This window comes from Apteryx mantelli, chromosome 10, assembly GCF_036417845.1.
Source record: "Apteryx mantelli isolate bAptMan1 chromosome 10, bAptMan1.hap1, whole genome shotgun sequence".
NCBI lineage: Eukaryota > Metazoa > Chordata > Aves > Apterygiformes > Apterygidae > Apteryx > Apteryx mantelli.
Genome location: NC_089987.1, coordinates 16542571 through 16563605, shown reverse-complemented (window position 1 = coordinate 16563605; position 21035 = coordinate 16542571). Strand labels below are relative to the sequence as shown.

Here is a 21035-nt window from a genome sequence, read left to right as displayed (position 1 = left end):
GACCGTGCCAGCGTCCCCAGGGCCTCACTGCTGGCCCCGCCATCAATCCCGGCCCCTCCGACCTGGCCTCGGCCATGCTGGGGCCCCTGGGGCCATGCCAAGGCCCCTGGGGCTGCGCCGCCAGCCCTGCCATCAATCCTGGTCTCTCCAACCCCAGCCTTGGCCAGGCCAGGGCCATGCCAGGGTCCTGAGGGCCCCGCAATCAATCCCGGCCCCTCCGATCCGACATCAGCTGTACCAGGGCTCCCAGGGCCATGCTGGGGTCCCCAGGGCCCCGCCATCAATCCCAGCCTCTCCAACCCCGGTCTCAGCTGTGCTGGGCCCCCAGGGCCATGCTGGGGTCCCCAGGGCCCTGCCACTGGCCCTGCCATCAATTCCAGCCTCTCCGACCCCGGTCTCAGCTGTGCTGGGCCCCCAGGGCCATGCTGGGGTCCCAAGGGCCCTGCCATCAATTCCAGCCTCTCCGACCCCGGTCTCAGCTGTGCTGGGCCCCCAGGGCCATGCTGGGGCCCCCAGGGCTGTGCCGCCAGCCCCGCCATCAATCCCGGCTTCTCTGCCCCCGTCCTCGGCTGTGCCGGGGCCCTGGGGCCGTGCCGGGGCTGGCCAGGCTTGGCCAGCGCCTCCACTGGGGCTGCCATTGGGGTCCATCGCTCCACAGCAGAGCTGGAACCTCGTGCTGGGCGGGGAAGGAGGGCTCGACTGCGTCCTGGGGGTTAATTAGGAAATATAAATGAGGGGTGACATCCAAACATTTCATACGGCAGCATGGCTTCGGTAGTGATGGCGATGGAGCAACGTCGTCTTTGTCACCAGCATGATAGTAACCAGATGTGAACACGTCCAAATGTGCCATCTCTTGGCAGCGGTCACACTTTATTCTCTCCTCAGACCTTGGTTTTATGCTCATCTACTTTTTTTTTTTTTTTTTTTTTTAATGAAAAGCAGTTGCCCAGTGGTGCCCTCATGGGCAGAAGCAGTTCTTCTGTGGTCCCGGTGTCCGCGGGCTTCTGTCCCCATCCCTGTCCTTCCTTCTCAGGGCCTGGCCCCTCCTTCCGCCATAGCCGCCCGGACAGAAATACCGGCGAGGCTCCCACTTCTCTGATGCTATAAACTTCCCCCTTTGCTTACCTATTTACTGGGAAATGAATTGCATAAACAGAATAGCTTCATCCAGTTTTCATTTTATTTCCCTGCGTTCATAGCAATTTCTATTTACTTCTATTGTAATTAGAGCACTCCTTACATGGCCCATTTAATTTTAGCAGATTTATGATATAATGGATGGACTAAGGTTCTCTGTGAACACAGTATATTAATGCTTTGTTACACTGAATTACAGTATTTCAAAGTTCATTAAAAGTGCAGTTAACTCATGGACATGCATCTCAGTACAGGAAGGATATTCCCCTTTATTGCCTTAATTTGCTGCAGTGAAGAAATATGCATGTTTTGGAAGCTATAGTAAGGGATGTACATGGTGTTGTCAGGAGTGAGCATCAGATTGTCTTAAATGTTCTCTCTGTTTAGGACTATTGCGGTTATTCCATAAGGGAAAATTGTGCTTTATTAAATCAAGTTGAAGAGAGAAGTTTTAACTAACAGTAAAGATGATGCTTTTTTTATTGTTCAAATCTCCTATTTGTTATTGGTTTGATAACATGTCAGTACATGACAGTGTTAATGCGTAGTTTTATATTGCCATTAATATAGTTATAATTAGAAATGCGGTTGATACAGTACATGGGTTTAATACAGCATTATTAATTATACTGCATCCTCGCCAGGAGGCTGCTACAGCCGGTTCTCTTAGAGGCTCAGAGACTCATTGTAATATGTATTAAATGCACATTGCTGCAGCAGAAATAGCTTTATGGAGAAGCATATTCCCACTATAAACTGGGCAGAATGGCAGTGTAAGTGCTACTAAGCACCCTATCAACATATTTAAAACTATCCTGCAAATGCATTTGAACTTGTGAACAATGAGCAATATGTGCTCCACTGCTGCAGTTCAGCTAGGTCTGTGCGACCCACTAATCCTCACTAACAGGCAGTAAATTATGTACCTCAAAATTTATACAAATGCCTGCCTTTGACATCAGTGGGCACCACCCAGGTTTCACCTTCAGGATTCAGATAATCAGCTCTCATTCCTACTGGCTTCCCTCAAGACCAGTATGGAAATAAGTATGTGTCTGCCAGGGATCAAATGCTTTTGGAGACAAAAGTAGGTACTGAAAACATTACAGGATACTATCATCTCCCCATGATACTTTTACACAAAGCGCTCTGTTCCTCTTTTGGCCTGACATAGTTTCAGCCTGACAGAATCCAGCAGGCCTGCTTGTTTTAAACAAGAGCACATCCTATTATTTTTTTGAGAAATGAAGTGTAAAATTAATGCTTATTGTTTTGAGCTCAGGAAAAAAAAAAGGACAAAAAACCCAAGATTCTTGTTTGCAGTGTATTGCTCATTTAGTGTTAAAATCAATTGATCCCCACATAGATACACTTATGGAGAAATGGGAGAAGATCTAGCACAGCAAGCAGTAAAAATCTGCATTTTATTTTACAAATGAGAGGGGCTGCATAATTCACTTGAGTTATGTAGGTCTCTCATAGGTGCCTGTCATGTTTAAAAAAATGGAATAAAAATGAGGGAAATGATTATATGTTTTCTCTTACTGACGCCCAGCGCCCCGTGGTTGAATGGAGTGTTGGCTGTCACACTGCACTGTCAGAAAGCTGCCTTGCGTGTACCTATATGATCTTATATAATTCAAGAAAGTTATTCTCCAAAGGTGACTGAGTATCCCTATACATACACTGTGTTTCCATGTAAAATAATATGCTGTAAAATGCCACAGAGAAGAGAGTGATTATAGCAGCAATTCTATCTATATCTTTGGGCATTTTCATATTTTGAATACACATGCATGAAAAGAGAAACGTTTGTCATGCTAACCATGGTACTTTTTTCCCCCTTTTTTCTTCCTGGATGGTTTTATAGACACAAGAAATACATAATGGACTCCTGTGGGAGTGGAATAAAAACCCCCACCGGTGAGGAGAAGGCCTTATAATTCAGAAGTGGATTTGCAAATCAAAAGGTCTTGCCTCGAGTGGGATAAATTTCCAGATCTGCAGGAACCCATTATGTTTTATTATTTTTCATTCGAGTTTTAGTTTGTTTGTTATGGGTTTAACTATTTAAAATACTGCAGGGATCAGCTAAGAAAATACACAGTCTTTGTTACCTAATTAAACATATGAAGCCTGCAAGAATATACTTCAATTGAAATGTTGAATATTAGATATATTGTTTTTTCAAATTCTACTGAAATTATAGGTATTTAGGCTGCAGAAGGAGCAGTCTTCTAATCAGCAGTACGTGTCTGTTGGTATTTATGAACACACGTGCTCACATAGGACCAGAGGCTGTATATGAATCACTGTTTTCCAAATACCCAGTATGTGGAGAGTAGAAAATTAATGTCAAACATGATTTCTCTGATTTACTCATTGAAGGCATTCATTGCATTCCCCTAGTATCTGCTTTGTCCTCTCCAAGTTTATTGCACTGTTATGCTGCCGTATGCAGCGACGTAGCTGGGGGGTGCAAAGCACAGATCTCTCCCGCTTCCCTTCTCCCCTCTGGAGCTGATTGCGGAGATTGCACAGGACTGGAACTTCTGGGCAAGGGTCTCCTCCGGGAAGTCAGACTTGCGATACAGCGAGGGGAGAGGGTCAGATTTTGAAACCTGTTCTTCAGAGAGGACGATAAGCCCATCCTTGGTGGCTGCCCAAATAGAGAGTAACAAATCTCGTCACGTCCTAGAAATATCCCAATTCCCGCTTACGGCCACCTGGGGAATTCGTGGAGCTGCTGCTGCGGAGTCATTAGCCCTGTCATCTTTCTGTTCTTGACTCTTTCTTCCCTTTCCCTTTTCTGCTGTCTTGCCTCCTTCCCAACCCACCCGCATGCCTCTCCCACCCGTGGCATCGCGGAGCAGCGCAGGCAGCGTTTCACCCCGCAGGCCGCCTGCGCCCATGGTGGGCACCGCCGCGGTGCCTGCCGCCGCCTGCCCTGCGAGCCGGGGACCGCAGCGCAGGCGATCGAGAGCCGCCTGCCCTACGCCTTCGAGGCGGCTGGCCTGCCCGCAGCAAAGCGTCCCACGCGCGCTGGGCCAGCGCGTGCCGTCCGCGTTGCCCTGCCGCGGGCACGCTGCGACCGTGCCGCCGTTACCCCCGGTGCTCCCAGAGCGTGGGAACTTGTCTTCGCAGCTGCACGGGCAGCTCGGCACCGGCACGTGCCACCACGCCAAGCAGCGCTTAGCCATTGCTTTGTTTTATTCCTGTTTCTCGCGGCGCCCCCCTGCTGCACGGAGGGCCCTTTAAGGCGGGCGGGCTCTGGGAGTCCCCGCAGCCGCGGCCCCGCGAAGCGCCGAGCTCCCGCGGCCCCGCGAAGCGCCGAGCTCCCGCGGCCCCGTGCCGCAAAGGCAGCGCCTCGGCGGCCGGCGGGGCGCCCCGAGCCCTGCCGCGCCCCAGGGCTGCCCGCGTGCCTGCAGCGCGCCTCGGCGGCCGGCGCTCCCCTGCTGCTTGTGAAGGGGCTCCGAGGTACCGCGAGCGCCAAAGGCCGTGTAGAAAACAGTAATTCAGCCATTTTAAAGGTGTAAAAAGCTATTTTAAAGCAATTGTAAATAAAGACTCTGTGCTTTTGAAGGCTCAGGCTATTTGCAAGATCCAAATATATTTAGCAAGAGATTAGTTCACAATATAATGTAGTGATTTTTAGATGTCTTGGAACTAAATATAGAAGTTAGTGAAATTTGAAGCTTTAAAAATAAAGCAGAACGTATGCCAAAAGACAGAATTTCTATAGCTTTTAAAATTTGTTTTCATGAGAATTTCCCATGTACTGCCATGATAAAGGGAAAACAGATTTTTGGGAAGTATTTGCAAAAAAACAATTGAAAAAATTTAAAATTTTAGAGGTTTACTGATTTATATTACAAATTTGCTTTCTAAATTTCTACCCCTCCCTCATTTCAAGAAAACAAAATGATTATTTCATGTTTACTTGTGGGAATTGTTTTAATATGGCTTCAGTACCTCAAAAACCATTCCCAATTGCACCCTCCAAAAAAATCAAAAGTCAGTAAATAGAGAAACACATCTTATGAAGTTAGTAGGCTTGAAATAATGATTGTTATTATTTCTCTATGAGCACAGCTAGAACGTAGGGGCATTTAAAATGGGCACTGTATATTCAATGCACCTCTTGGAAAAATGCTTAAGATATGTTACAAGGAAATTACACATTCAAATGACATTTAATGGTCTCTCTTCAGCTTGGAAAAAGCCAAGAGATATAAAATTAAGGCTGACACTCTGCTCTGGATTCCTGCTATTCTCTGGTAGTTTCTTTCTCTTCCATATATTTGCAGTGTAATGTGAGGTGAAGACGGCATTTCAGCCTGCTTTCAGTGTTGTTGGTTGAATTCACACTGTTAAATTCATTTTAAATGCTGTTTGAGTATTTAATAATATATATCCAGAGCAGTGCTGTTCTTCCTTTGTGGTAAGAAGCAAGGTGGAGCGGTACAATATTGTCACGAGCCTGCGAGCAGGAGTGTGTGTTACTGGTAGTTTGATCACAGCGCCGCTTTCATCACAGCTGAAAATAAATGCCCCTAAATCTGACTTGCGGCTGTACACCTGAATGCGTTGTACGAGTGACTAGGTAGGCTTTTGTAATGGGGACGGAGACGCGGCGATGTCTGCGGGTCCTTGAAGTTGTGCAAGCCCGCACCAGCCTTGCGAGCCGGCTGCTGCATTCCCGACGCTAATCTGCTGTGTCACTAACAAGTTGTATCATTTGAACCTTGCAGAGGAAGGCATCAATCATGAGTGCAAGCTGTGTAACCAGATGTTTGACTCTCCAGCAAAGCTCCTGTGTCACCTGATTGAGCACAGCTTTGAGGGGATGGGAGGCACATTCAAATGCCCTGTTTGTTTCACAGGTAAGACAGTGAGACCGAGACAAGCCTCAGTGTGCATGGCTTGATCCAGAAATGACACACAGGGGATTTGTAAAATACTGTATTCCTTTCCTTGGGAAAAGAAATACTGTGCTTGGAAATGTTTAAAATATCACCTGTCTAAAACCAGAGCTAGCTCTAAAGAACTGCACTTTGGTTTTTAACACCATGCAGCACTGTCCCAATGCAACAAGCTCTCTGCGTTACCGCTTACAATTAAAAGCCTTTTAAATTGTAGGTTGCGGTGTGAAGGTGTGGTATGTTTCCTAACACAGTACTTGGGAGGTATGGGCCTGCTCTTGCAACCCCTTATTCACATGAGTAAGTAATCTATACAAGGCCAGGTAGCTTGTAGTCTCACAGCGGTGACGCTCATGTGAGTAAAGGTTTGATAAGAGGAAATTGTGTAACTGTGTAGGTTTGACAACTGCTTTCTCAGAGGTTTCTTTAGGGCCACTTTGCTCGTGGAGGCATGTTTCCCACTCCTGCTCTTTTCTAAGTGCGTATCTGAATGCCTGCTATGTATTCATCCCTCGTAGTTCATTTTAAGCTGTCTCATCAATGGAAATGATCTTGGGTGATTGTGGTTAAAGGACCTGCAGGATGCATTTAGAGGATGCCTTTTATACACTCTTCAAAATAGTATTTAACATTTAAGTTTTCAAACTGAAAAATGAGTATCGCATACACGCGTGACTGTGGTCCTGTTGTCAGTAAAGGGGCACGCAGCTCCCATAATTCATTTAACTTCAGTGGGAGTAAGGTGAACATTTTGAGAACATACTTTTTGTGAGCTTGGTGTTAATTTGTCCTTTCCTGAAACATGCTACAAAATAACTCCTTAACCAAAAGTGTTTAATTCCACTGAAGAAGGTATTTTCACATGCTGATGATCATGCATGTAAAATGAGACACAAATTAATTATTTAACCAGATAAAGCCTGGATTCAATGTATTTCACTTTCAAATTTCACTTGATAAAATTAGGATGTCAGTCCAAAATCATAATGCAGATGCTGTGGTATTTGTGGTGTTAAATCATAGTCTTTTTTATTTCGAATGGACAGCCTGTTTAAAAGGTCTGAAAGGTGTGACAGACTGCCCTTTCAGATTCACGTGTCTGCCAGAAATGCTGTTGTGGGCTCTGCGTCTTCCCGACCAGCCATCAAGGCCTCCCTGGCCCAGTTGTCCTGCATTAAAAATGCAGCCGGTGCACCTGTGGTGGGCCCAGGGCTCCCTGCAGGAGCAGTGACGTCCTTTCTTGGTTTGATGATTGAGTTCTTCCAGCTACCCATGGACAGTGTTAACTTTATGTGAAATATCAAAAATCTATATAGGATTTAGAGTCTGTTAGAACTAAGCTGACTGTCAGCCAGGAGACTCTAAATTGACTACTTGGAAGAAAATTCTGCTGAACCAAGTAGAGTGGGCACTTCTCCGGTAGATATCACTGGGCTTTTTAGAGTCTTTGCAACTGTAAATATGTAGTTCAAGAAGGGATGTGTTATGTGAAGCAATCTTAACTAATCGTACTGTGTTGTTTTAGTTTTTGTACAGGCAAATAAACTGCAGCAGCACATCTTTGCAGTCCACGGGCAGGAAGATAAAATTTATGACTGTTCCCAGTGCCCACAGAAGTTCTTCTTTCAAACAGAGCTTCAGGTATGTTTGCAACACGAGTAAAAGCAATGCTAAAGCTGTTGATTTTTCCATGTGTAATCATCATCCTTGTGCAGCATTTAGAAAAAGTGCATATGCTCAGTGTGGTTTCTTATTCTGCTCTTAAACCTCAGAAGTCTCCCTCAGTCTCCTTCTGCCTCCCTGGATACTATCAGGAGACATAGGTCTCTGAGTATGGCTGGAATAAATAAATAAGACAAGACAGATATCATGATTCTTTATGAATATTTCTCTTGACAGTAGCGTTGCTATGTCCTGACATGTCTACGTCAAACTCCTTGTAAATAATTTCTTTTTCTTTATTAATAATTTAGGGACTGATTAACATACAAAGACTAAGCAAACAGCAGGATGCCCCCTCCACCCCTTCCTCGCTATTAAATCAGAAGTAAAGGAATTTTACCCACCTAAGTACAAGAGCAAAGTGCGCATACAGTTGAACACAATGCTTTAATTAGAGGATCCGCTAAGGCAATAGCACGTTAAAAAGCAGTAGGTTCTGGAAACCAAGCATTACCTACCCATTTCGCTGTTGGTGCTGGGGGCCGCAGCCGTGCGACCTGAGCCCTCGTGAAGTCCGTGCTGGTCCTCAGCCCTCCGGGAGCCGCAGCTGGTCTCGCGGGGTGGCTGCCCTCACCCCTGGCTTGGGTCTGCCGTGGCGCCTGGCTGGTTTTAAAACCAAACCGATATGTTCGGTGTTAAACCTGTTCAGATGCTGTAACTTCCATGGCTCCAAGGGCACAGTAAACTCCTGTGTACCTCGCCAGAAAATGACTGCCAGAGCTTTAACTTTGAAAGAGTACTCAGAGAGGCGCCTGCCCGAGCCTTCCTCATCACGCGAGTTTTACTTGTGCAGCACTTCCACCGCAGCACTCCTACCGTCCCCTGGCAAATACAGTCTTTTTATAGAATGCTACTGTATGCCTCATTTAAACCTATTAGCTTTATAATCCATGATTTACTTAAACTTTGGAGGGTTTTTATTTATCTTGCTGAATTCCCAAGCTGCCGCCTCTTGTGTCGTGCTGTCATGCTGTGGAAGGATGGTTGATCTTTTCACTTTGTTGATTTTATTTTTTTTTCTCCCAGGGGAATCTCTTCTTTCTCTTGTTCTAGCAACCTGATTTGCATAAGTGTACAAAAGTTTTAACTATACCTTGTTAATATTTTAATAAAGTCAGCAGATTTTGTTTTTGTGTGTTCTCACTATGAACGTTTTACAAAGGCAACGGTGGCTTGCACAGCCAGCTCAGATTTTTCCTCCCATTTTTTCTTTAAAGTGGTGTTTGGTCAAAATGCCAGCACAATTAAAATGGGTGCGCTGGCTTCCTAGGTCACTGCATTAACCTTTAAAATCAGATGGTCAAATAAAGAGAACTTTGTTAAATTATAGTCTTAACAATGACTTGCTTTTTGCAATTAACCATTTTAATTGCATAGTGTTTCAGTTCTGAAGTGTTGTGCACAGCAAAATCTCTGCAAATAACAGCTTTAATCAGATAAATTATAATTGTCATTTTCCATTTTTTACATAGGATTTATGTGCATTTAAAATTTCTGTGCTTATGATAATTACACAAATAGTTCTGAATGGTTTTAGTTGAATGAAAATATAATACTTAGCGGCACAGTTTTAGTCCTTATTTTGGTGGTGACTCAGAAATGTGTGTTTATTTGATGTCAGGGATTTTATTGATTCAAATACCTGAACCAACATATGTGTATAAATCAGTTAGAAATGCTCGAGCCTTTTGAACCAGTCTGATTTGGCATGATTATCTCATCAGTTGCTTATTTGTAAGTTGCCTGTTCTGAATTCCTCAGCTGTTTGTTGTGTTTTTGTTGAGTAATGAAGATTTAGTATTATTTTAGTGAATCAGTTGTTCAGCTGCTCTTAACAGTTTAATCTGCATAAACCTTTCAGTCTCTTAACAGTGTCATTGTTCTTATGTGGGAAAATCACAATCCATCAAATGGTTTTGCTTGATGAATTTGACTTTTCAGTTCTGATCTTGCTTTCCCACTGGTGTAAAATAACAGTTATTCCTTTTAAGCAAAAATCTGAACCTACGCTTTGTTTTACTTTTTTGTATTTTTAAGTGAAACCAGTGAAAATACTTTTTAAAAAATTGAGCATTTAAATATTTCAAGAAGAAATTCGGCATGGTGAGCTTGCAAAAAGGCAAGAAAAACAAGGAGAGTGGGCAAAATGATATGCAGTGGAGGGAAAAGGTAGCTCTTAGAGATGTCATGGAGTGGCATGAATTAGCCCTGCTAATTTGTGAACATTTCTTTAAACCATTGCATTAAACACAAAGGACACCAAGAAGGGCATATGTATGCTGTGTGACAAAAAAAGGTTGACACTGTAAATGTACATTTTAGTGCTTGGTGCAAATACTGCTTCAGCAGCAGCAGAACACCCTTGAAACACCCTCCTTTCATTTCTGAAATAGTAGTTGTATTTTAATATATGTTTGTGCTTCGAAGTTTACACGATTTGATGGAGCCATAAAACCAAGGCTTAAGAAAGCTTTGAGGAGCAAAGCTCACTTTGTATACTTTGTGGAAACTCCAGTGTGAATCAGTGGCAAATCACGCAGGGGTGATTCAATGAGGTTACGTTGATATTGCCACAAAAGAAACAGGATGTTATTTAATTGCCTATGTTATCTCATTAAAAATAAGGAAAGAAAACATGGTAAGGTTAAGTATGAAACATAATGAGAATAGTATGTATGATATCCCAGACAGGATGGAAGTAAAATCAGTGCACCGTTAGAGCAGAAGAAATCTGAGGAAAGGCTAGCAGTTCCTAGTTTTTCACATTCTCATGTTCACGGTATGGTAGTTTGTAAAGACTGGCATCTGTGAACATGATGAAAATCTCCCCCAAAAAGCAAATTTATGCATAATTTATGGAACTTCAAGTCTATGGCATTTCATTCCTCCTACTGAAATGTTTTTACTGAAACAAGTGTAGACTTTCTGGGGGGAGTTAAACTGCAATTCACTCAAGTCTCACACATACTGCAGAAGGAAACAGAGCACGATCCATAGGACCTGTATTACAAACTAACCATTAGCTTTTAACAGACTGCAGAAGCTAAAATGGCACACAGGACATCCAGACATGGGAAATGAATAGCTCTTTGACAACCAAAATGTTGGTCTTTGCTACTTAAAATATAATAGGGAGCCCTGCCAACTCAGAAGATGGGTCAGAAATTATGATACCCAGTGGGTGCTGAGATTTATATTTGTCCTGTTATTCACAGTTGTGAAATACACACTCTTAACTGCTTGCATCAAGAATTATGTTAAGCAAATTGTGACTGAACAGTGATTTTTAGAGGAAACTTGAGGAGGATTTTCGTATGTACTCTTTTGCCATACTGTTTTTTCAAAGAGCCATCACATAACCGAGGAAGTATTTGTATTTAAAGGATTAATTCCTGCTGTTTGCTTGTGTACTGTTAATCATACTGTTTCCTCCAAAATGATTACAATTGATGAAAACTAAGGCAAGGGATATAATAAACAATGAACAAATAATCCAGGTACCGAGGGAGCAGGGTACCTGCCAGGTCTTTCCTAGTGCAGGTGTTCAGGTGTTTTATTGCCTGCTATGAATAAAAGGCTTCCTTTTCTGTTCAGATTTGGAGATATGTCAAACCACTAAATTAAGGGAGCTTCACTGGAGGAATTTACTGTCATTTTAAGTGCCCAGTTTCTTTAAATGTACACATATCAAAAGGAGAGTGGCTACTATGGCTCATTGGCCAACACTGTGGTTTGTCTCCCTCCTCATTTTATTTTATGTGAAAAACTGGCAGTTTTCATATATCCATAAACTGGCATGAACTGCTGCACAGAAACTACACTCATTATATTAATAATGATTTACCATGAGTGTCCTCCAGGGGCTTGATTTGGTCCACATCAAAGTCCTTGGGATTCTTTCTGCTGATTACAGCAGATCGAGCCCTAAGCAGGTTGTCTTTTTTTAAGAAGTCGGCTTTTAATGTCAGCTTGATGTTGGACATGTCTTCTGTAGCGGACTGTATCCTGCCCAGGTGAGGGGATCACCACAGTGAGCCCTTCCAGGGTCTGATTTGGCCTGTGGGGGCAGTCAGCCAAGGCAGAGTCCCCTTGAGCCCCGCTGGTGGTCAGGGCACGGGGGACCAACAACTCCAGCTCTTGTGCAAGCAGGCCAGGCATCCGCTGGGGCGCAGCTGTGTCCCCTGAAATGGCTGGGGAGGATGCAAGCCCCAGGGCTCGCATGGGACCCATCTGCACCCAGGCGAGTCTTCGGGACCACCTCTAAAGGCTCAATCCACACCCGACGTCAGAGCACCAATGAAAGAGTTATGAGATTTGGGGTTTGTCCCCAGCTATTCAAAATCTTTTGGTAATCAATATCTCTGGCTGCTACTTGAAAAATGGGCCTTACTTGCTTCCTGGGGCCACAGGAAAGCTTAATTAAATAGGAGCAAAATTTTTCTTTCGAGCAACCCTATATGCATGCAACACTTCAAAACATCTCAGCGCTTCTGTCCTGAAGTGTCTATAGGGTCAGCAATAGAAACACAAATCTAGGGTATTTTGAGAATGTTGCAGAAAATATTTTGCATGTGGCAGTAGGTGGGTGGCAGGGCAAACAGGACCTGAAATGTGACTGGGTCTCAGAGCAGTACTTTCAGTTATGTATTTTTTGCTGTATTTAGGAATTTATGCATTGCTTGAATGTTAAACAACAGGAGCCTCTTGCTGGAAACAAACCACAAGCTCTAAATTTCATATAAAGTATCAACAAAATTATGTACAGGATTAATTGTTTCTGCTAATTAACTAAAAAGTTTTTTCTTTTAAACAGAATCTATATCTTTGCCTTTTGGCTGTTGAAAGGCTCTTCAGGGTCTGTCATCTATCTCTGAACTTTTTTTGAATGTCAGTCCTCCTTTAAAATCCTGAAAATGACATAGTCAGTTATCCTAGCAGATTTGGCTAACATTTCTTAAAAAATGTTGCTGTGGTGCTTGGAGCATTGTTAAATTTTAATTATTAGTAGTTATAAAGCTAATAAATTACAAGAAATCCAAAATCTATTCCAGCCATATTGCTGGGTTTCATTCAGACACAGCCAGATAATTATAACTAACAATAATTAAAAACTGAAAGTGCTGTAGGCACATACCCATCATATTGAGTCTGTCTGCCTGAAAGTCCTTTATGGACTGCAAAACCAGATCTGTTGTCACAAGAGTAAAGAGTTTTGCCTATTAGGTTTCTGGTTTTCCTCATGTATTTGTAAATTCTGTGGAGAAACATATGACTGGTTGCAAATCTTGGGTTAGGAACAGGCTGTCACAATGACCGAAGCTTAGAAACCCAAGCACAGACTACTCAGCAATGTAGCCGCAGCTCGGTAGCAGCTGCGCATGATGTTGTGTGCTGGTTGTGTGGGAGGTTTCCTGGGGTCTAATGAGGTTAATGCTATGCTTAAAAGCAAGGGGTGTTTGCTCCTATGTACCCCTGTGTGATTTGCCAGCACCCTCCTCCCTAGCACAAAGTGACAGGGGTGTTTCCCAGGGCTGAGGTTGAGGGATACCCTACAACAGCCGTGTGAGCTGGGCTGCACCTCCTGCCCATGCTCTGCAGGGCCCCTTCTAGCTGAAAACAGAAATCTTGAATTGCTCTGTGTTTGACACAGTGACAAGATGCAGCATTTTTTGTTTGGAAAGAAGATTCTGATCCATATATTGCTGCATCTTTATCATCCCTGGGGTCTTTTCAGTGAGATGCAGACAGATCTCTCAAGACTGCAAAGACTCACCTGAGATGAAGCTTGGAAATGTCTATGGCTGGAGCAGTCTGTCCCATAACAGAAAAAGCTCCTTGATTTCTCACACCATGAACGCTGTTCTGTGGCTGGTCCTGGCTGATGTGTATCTAACTGCACATTAACATGTGTAGAGTAGAGATTAAAAAAAAGGGGGGGAGGAGCCAGATGAAAGGTGTTGTTTGAGTCATTAATGCACTTAAGCGCACCCGAGTGTCAACATGTGTGCTCAAGTGTAAGGAGGCATGTAGTTGCAATGTTGCAGTGCTGGCGCACAGAAGGGACTTCCTACAGCAGAGATGGCACTTGGATCCATTATTCAGGCTGCCCAACTAAACCTGTCGTTGCCTGTCATCTATGCCCTAGGGCAAGGGTCCAACCAACTTTTGCATAGGCACCATGCCATCCCAACAGATGGGCATGAGTGTAAGCCGCCAAGAGACAATGTATATGCATCAATTGTGTTTATTGAAAGCACAGTTCCTGGTTGGAAATGTCCAAATGTCTGTCTATTCTGAGCTAAGATGCCTTTAGTTAATGGATATGGAAATGCCATCTAGCATTGAATTCTTTACTTTATATATGTCACAAAACATAAAGTAGACATGCACCCATATGTGTGATGTGCTGAATATAGAGGCCAGTTAAAGGTCTATCATGATACACAGAACCCTTCATAAAATTGACTCAAAGTGCCGAGGTACTGCTTTCCCCTAAGTATCAGAGGCCAAATTTTGTAGGAGCTGGACATAGACTACATAAGTCACTGGCACTTTCCATAATAATGTGCATGGACCCAACCTTTTACACTTGCAGGTTTTCTTTTGCACACAGATGTCTGACCTCAGCTCCCCATTTAGTGGTGGAAACCATTCTTATTTTCATGGGTAAATGAGTGTAACACGCTCATCCAGACCAAAGCTAGACTGTGGTTTACACATCCTTGATGAAGGGATTTTTTTTTCATGTGACAGAAAGAGAGAAAAACCTAGAATATACAAAATTTCTGCTTTTATATTCAAAAACATGATTTCCTACCAAAAGAGTGATTTATGGAACAATCCAGAGGAGAGTTTACATGCACACATTAAAGGATGATTCCTTCCCCAACTTACTAGCTTTGTTCAGTTAAGACTTGTTAGCGTTCTTGAAAGATGTGTTTTAAGGAGCCCTCTGAATATACAATTTGGTATTCATAAAGATTTGGGCATGCTGTACATAAATAAATGAAGCAGGAATGTTTCACTTCCAGATATATTAATGCATTCCCATCCTTTTGGAAACAGAGCACATGGACTATGTTACTGTTAAACACCAATTCTTGACCAAAAGGAGGAAGCACAAGAGAAGAAATGGGAAATGGATTTTCTTTCTGAAAGAGCAGATTGCACTCTCTGGTCTGGCAATAACAATTACTAATGACATTTAGAGAGAAATTAAGGATGAGAAGTGCAAGTTGGCATTTCAGCGGTGCCAGTCAGTAACATTGCATCAGAGCTCACAGGAGAGATAAGAAAAAGTTTAGGGATGGAAAATTAATTTTGTTATGTCAACAATTAACAAATACCTTTTCTTCATTCTTTACCACACTATCACAAATTACCACTGTGATAGTATTTAGCAGCTCCTCAGGTGAATGAAATAGCACTTTGAAATCCTTACTGCTGGAGTGAAACGCACAAGCTTGTGTTTTATTCCATTTTGTTGAAGAAAGAACAATAGAAAAAGAATCAAACTGACCAGGGAGGGAGAAAAACAAGTTCTTTAATGTGCGGTATCAAGACTATTCTGTAGTGACCTCTTTCTGCAGATCTCTGTTTTTTACAACCGTGAATGAATTAAGCTTACCTGTGCTTTTTCTATGGTTGTGTTATTCCTGCTTTACGAATTTGGAAAGACAGTATGCCCAAATCCATGCAGGAGAGTTTTGCAGGAGCCAAACTTGTCATGATGACCTGATAAGTCCAGTCTGGTAACCTCAGACCTTTCATTCAGAAGGCCTTTGTATCTTGATAAGACAAAATTTCTATCCCTGTAGGAAGGTGGTAAAAGCCGAGTTTCCCGCTCCTCTGCGTGTAGCCGCATAGCAAGGGTGACACTAGCTGCAGGTCTGAAGAGCAGGTGCAGTGGTGAGCGGGCCATGGGCACAGCTACCTCCTCAGGAACTGTTTTTTTGGGGAACTCCTTCCCAACAGGGCAGCTAATCAAGTAAACAGAAGGGTTTGAGTTTTGGTTTCATTTTTTCTCCAAAACGTCGTGTCACAAAATTTCCTTATAGTCACTGATGGGAAGAGGAATGGATACCTGATACAGCCACTGTGATTTTCTGCTGCTGTGGAAAGTGGTTTGTGATCTGATCATGGATTAGCTCTGTTTCCTCCTGTAAGTGTCGCTATAGTCCAAAGGAACTGGCTTCAGTTTTCAAAGGAACAGGGACTGCTGCATTTGCGAGGGCAGACCATAAGCATTATTTAAGGAAGGTAGTGGAAGAGGCTCGATCAGCCTCTGTTTTAAGCAGCTCATCGAAGGTGGTGTACAACTCGCTTTTAAAAGTTCAGTCTCTTCATTTGCCTGCTGCTAGAGCAAAACAGGGATGCTTGTCCAGACATAACAGTATATGCCTGAGTGTTTTCACAAGAAATGTCTAGATCATTAAATATAATAGGTCTCAGCTGCAGTTTTGGTCACTGAAGCATGCACACAATTCATCACAGCAAATTAGGTACGTCTTTGTAACTTATCTTTCTGCAATTTGCTGGCACTTTTAGAGAGCCGAAACTTATATTGTATGTGCTGCAGAAGCCATTTCAGATAAAATATTCTGTGTTTATTGTTGGAGAACAAGGATTCACTAATAACAAAAACATGGAGCAGTCTATGTTTCTGTTTCTGCATCTTGCACAACCAGCAGTAGTACCAGCAGAGATCCCCAGCCACATTCATTATTTATATATTTTAGTGAATTTCTTGTCTGCAGTAAAAGAGATGTAAGCTTCAACATATCAACCTGTTTGTGCCAAATCCTATCCTACAGCCCATTCAAGAAACCTGAGGCAGCCGTGGTTCTCACTCATTACACAGACCATTTATCTGATTGGAGTTTTGTCCTCTCTGGCTTGCTGAAATGTTGCTTGTTCTTTAAAAGCTTAGTTTGACCTTTGCAAAGAAAAGGCGTTTGCTATTTTAATTTTTTTTTTTTCTGAAGAGAACCAAAACCAAAGCTACTTAAATGGAAATTGGCATTTAAAAGCAGTGCAGTTATTGAAAAGCATTTACTTTGTTACTAGACGAGGACAGACGCTAGTGGACTTGAAAATTACATTTCAGTGGATTCATCAGTTTCAGTCACTAGTTAGTCTGTGAGCAGATGGATATATTTGTAACAGTTAACAGGAATTTATACTCTGGATTTTTACACTTGCCTTCAGAGCACTGCTATCTTACCTGCTGATGGGAAGGGTTTGGGGATTTATTTTATTCTGTATTTCTGGGAGAGGGTATGTTGTGTTTCTAATTGCAGGGATTTCTTACATCATAGAAGGTCCTCAGTTTTCAGAAATGTGAATGATATATAGCTAGTGTATAAGGAAAATGTTGTAAAAGAATTCCCCAGTACAGCTGCTGCAGAAAAAATAAACATCTCGGCCTAAACCTAGATAAGCCTCAACGGACTGAGAAAATCATTTTCAATAACCAGATATTTTTAACTCTGTGTATGAAGGTAGTAATCACCAGTCGCCTATATTTGCATCTAGGGCCTGCCACAGTCTAATTGCTTGTCTTTTTTTCCCCAGAAATTTAAGGCTACTGGTTAACAGAGCAGTGCATTAAACATTCCATCTCCAAAATAGAAAGAAATACTGCTCTAGCTTCTACTATGTGGCATCTTTAGGTTTCAGGGATTTCGTTTAAATCTGAAATTTATATCCAGGAGAAATAAATTATTAGATTGTAAAAGCAGCTGGGGAGGGAGTAAACACAGTCCCTTTTGTCCTCTATATCATTTCCCCAGGAAGATAATAAATGTATCGCAAGCGTCATGTGTTTTCTCAGTCTTGCGAACACTGTGTGTGTTGTATTTTAGATCTGAAGCTGAAGTCTTTCACACAGGAAATCCTGGATTGATACTGGGCTGCTATTTCCTACTACTGTGGTGCTGGTGAAGCCTCCATCACTTTTACCAACAGAAGGAATTTGAAAAATAATTTCTTGAAGAAATTTAAAAGTGCTTTGGATGTACTTCTCATTTGCTGAATTAGAGATTTAGGGTTTATTTCTAGGATTTCTCTTCTTGGTCAGTGAAAGGCAGTGGGAGCAGGGTTTCACCTCTAGATGCTGGACTGAGATGAGGGTGGTGTGTCCTGCTCAGGGCCTGTTTTTCCTGCGTGATTTTAAAGAGCAGGGAGAGATTCCTGCTAATTCTTCGCCAGCTTCCCTGTTCCCATTGCTCTGCGAGGTCAGATATCCGGAGCAAGTGTGAGCAGCAGTCAGGAAAAAGTGGGACCTGGTAAGAACAAAAGAAGGAGGAGGAGTTAAAAAGTAAGTTGGTAATTTGCCTTGCTACTCCCGGACTCGTATTTAGGACCTGTCGTTGCCTGTGTCCCAGTGCTTTTGTAGTGAAGGCTGTGTCAGTATTTTTGGCCCAGCCTACTTTCAGGGAGCTGAGATACAGATACAGAGACACAGCAGCCTGGAGTAGCCTAGCTGCTCGTTCATTTTGAAGTTGCTTTCAAAGAAGTATGTTCAAACATATACTTATGTTTGTGCAATTAGTACTCTGATTTACCATCACATTCTGAGAATAAATAGTTTTATGTCACACTTTGACCTGAGGGGAAAGGAAGAAGGTAAAATAATGTAGAAAGCAGTTTGTTTCAAGATTGTGCCTGTTCTGTGGTTTCTGCTTATGTTAAACAAAAAAATGGCACAAGAATGTTTCGTGGGCAGGCTGAGTGCATATGTGCAGTGACCTGGACTTACACGGTAAACGCTAATGGACTGATTGCTAATACTCTGTTCTTTCTTCATGGGTTTCGTATTAATAGAATACCTTGCAATATACTAAACTGCCTATCCATGATGAGGGTAATGGGGCTGTATTGGAAAAATTTAGATAATACAGATAACATAGCACATGCTGAGGAGTTCAGAGTAGAGACAGCTCATGTCTTTGCATGAGGTCAGCTTGGGTTCAGCCAGGCTTTTTCACCCCAGCTCAGCTGCAGTCCTTCACTAGCTTCTCGCAGAGCTGCTGGAGCACCCGGCAGGCCTGGCTCGTGCTGGGGGAGGCCGGGTCCGTGCGGGCTCACACCCCTGGAGCTCCGGGATACACTCCCGAGTGCTTCTGTGTCAGCCAGCCCAGCTTCAGCAGCTCCGTCCAGTATGCGCTTATAAACTCAACCGTGCCTGAGCTGATTGATTTTCTGCAGAGCGTCTCCTGCGTCCTCTGTACCGGCTCCTGGGAAGGCAGTACCAGCGCCCTCAGTCCTCTCGGCACCGAGCGCCCCCGCCGGGCCGCATTGATCAGACTTGGCGCCACGCAGAACAGCCAGAGCGCTGCCCGAGCTGAGCTGGCCCCGAAGGAGAGCCCCCTCATTTGTTTCTTTTGCACAGTTAAACCTGAATAAATTGCCCTGGGCACTGGGGTTTGACTGCCTATAGCATGTCTGCCATCAGTGCACAAAAGGCGTGGAGAGGAGTTTCAGAATGCGTTTTCTTTTGAAAAATTTGTACTCCTTAGTGCTCAGACATGCTTGTAGTCTTTTGCATGAAATCATGATCGTTTAATGCAGTTTTCTGCTTAGATGTCAAATTTTCCTAAGACCAGTGACACCCTTATAACAGAATAGCGCTGGCTGGAAAATCCCATTTTCTAACAGTTACAGTTGTTTCCCGCACATACCACCACAGTGATATGGCCTCCCTATTTTGTCTTGTGACGTCTTTGAGGAGATGGCTTCATCTTAGTGGTATTTTGGCCCCACTTTTACTTATGGGAACAAACCATACTTGGCTTTTTCACACTAATAGCTCCTTTGGGGTTAATTCCTCAAGCCAGGTGGGCAGTGTGCTGATCACAATTAGGTCTGCAGATTTCTGCTCTGCTGGTGGCGTGTGCACTAATGGGGAGGCATGTAATGTACTTTTTTCTTTTAACGTACTTTTATAAACAGTAGCCTTGCTACTATAGCCAAGAGACTTGTATTGGAGGATTTTTATACCCCTTTTGAAATTAGAAACCAGCAATAACAGCCATTATGTCCAAGGCAACAGGTCACTGACCAGTTATTTTGTCAGCACAGTAAATGTGTACCACATGGCAGGAATAAGAGAAATGTATTCGTAACACAGAGCAATACAATTTGTCCTATCAGTATTCCATTAGAGGGAGTTTTACTTTAGTAGCTGCTTTATAAAAACATTACTGATAAAAGAATTGGGCTAATGTGTAGTGTGAATGCGGTAGGCTCAGCTCATTTGAAGTCAGCCTGTTTGCACTTGTTTATTTGGTCCAATGAACTTTATTTGGATGAAACTCCCATCATTGTTGCTGGAGGATATTGCCCAAGTGGAGACTGGGAGATGTGCCCCAGCTAATGCCTGCATTAAAATTCACAATTAAGGCTAAGTCTGTTCCCTGCTTGGTCCTTAACACCAGCAATACTAAACTGTTGCTACAAAAAAAGCTGCAAAAAAATCAAATGCTGTTCAATGACCTTTGCCATTCCTAAGAACAGCAGGGCAGGTTAAGGAGACAGTTTTATGCTCAACTTTGAACTCCTGGGCTTTTGCTGTTTTATATTCCCATGGAAATGGTCCTTCAGTGAGCTTTTTGCCTATGTGTTTTGATTGGTGAAGGTACTATGTAAAGCACTTGCCTTTTGCTCTAAGTATTTCTGAGTAAAAAGAGTGTTGGGGTGGCAGAGTGCCATCCTGGTCCTACAATAGAGACCAAATTGGGAAACTATGTAGTGTTTATAGAAGAGCCACAAAGGGTGCCCTAGCAATGCTGCCAGCCCTCAAAAAAAGCAACAATTAACGGGCTTCTGCAATGTGCTTTACCTTAGATCAAGGAGGGATTAACGAGATACCCTTCACATAGGCTTCAAATAAATCAACAGAGCTATGATGCAGTGACACATTTTTGAGAGGAATAGCTAATAAGGACTCCTGGAAAATGGTTTTCCCCTTGCAAATGATTTTGAAACACTTTGCTTCCCTGAGTAGGGCCTGTAAATGGATAAAAATAGATCAGCATTGGGACTGGCGCTGAAATCTTTGGCGTAGCACAAGGAAAGGGGTATATATGTGCACGGTAGATATTTTCTTGGATTAGCGTGTGGCTTATATCTCAGAATAGGTTTGTGTTGAGGCGTTTGTGTTCATTAGGGTAGCTCTGGAAGTTTGCTGTGTACCTTCAAACCCCGAGCAAGCAGGCGCTGGATGCTGAGCGTTGGAGCCGCCGTGCGGGG

The 21035-nt window shown here is 43.1% G+C and overlaps 1 protein-coding gene across 4 annotated transcripts in view; it reads left to right on the top strand.

The window, feature by feature from the left end:
- Positions 1-21035, top strand: part of ZNF423 (zinc finger protein 423) — a 229795-nt gene that overhangs the window by 199884 nt on the left and 8876 nt on the right. For 3 of the 4 annotated variants that reach the window (XM_067302561.1, XM_067302562.1, XM_013941081.2), the window contains 2 exons: positions 5892-6023; positions 7588-7703. In XM_067302561.1, the coding sequence (XP_067158662.1) occupies positions 5892-6023; positions 7588-7703 (248 nt within the window). The remainder of the gene's footprint in view (positions 1-5891; positions 6024-7587; positions 7704-21035) is intronic. The other variant, XM_067302563.1, reaches the window with a different exon arrangement.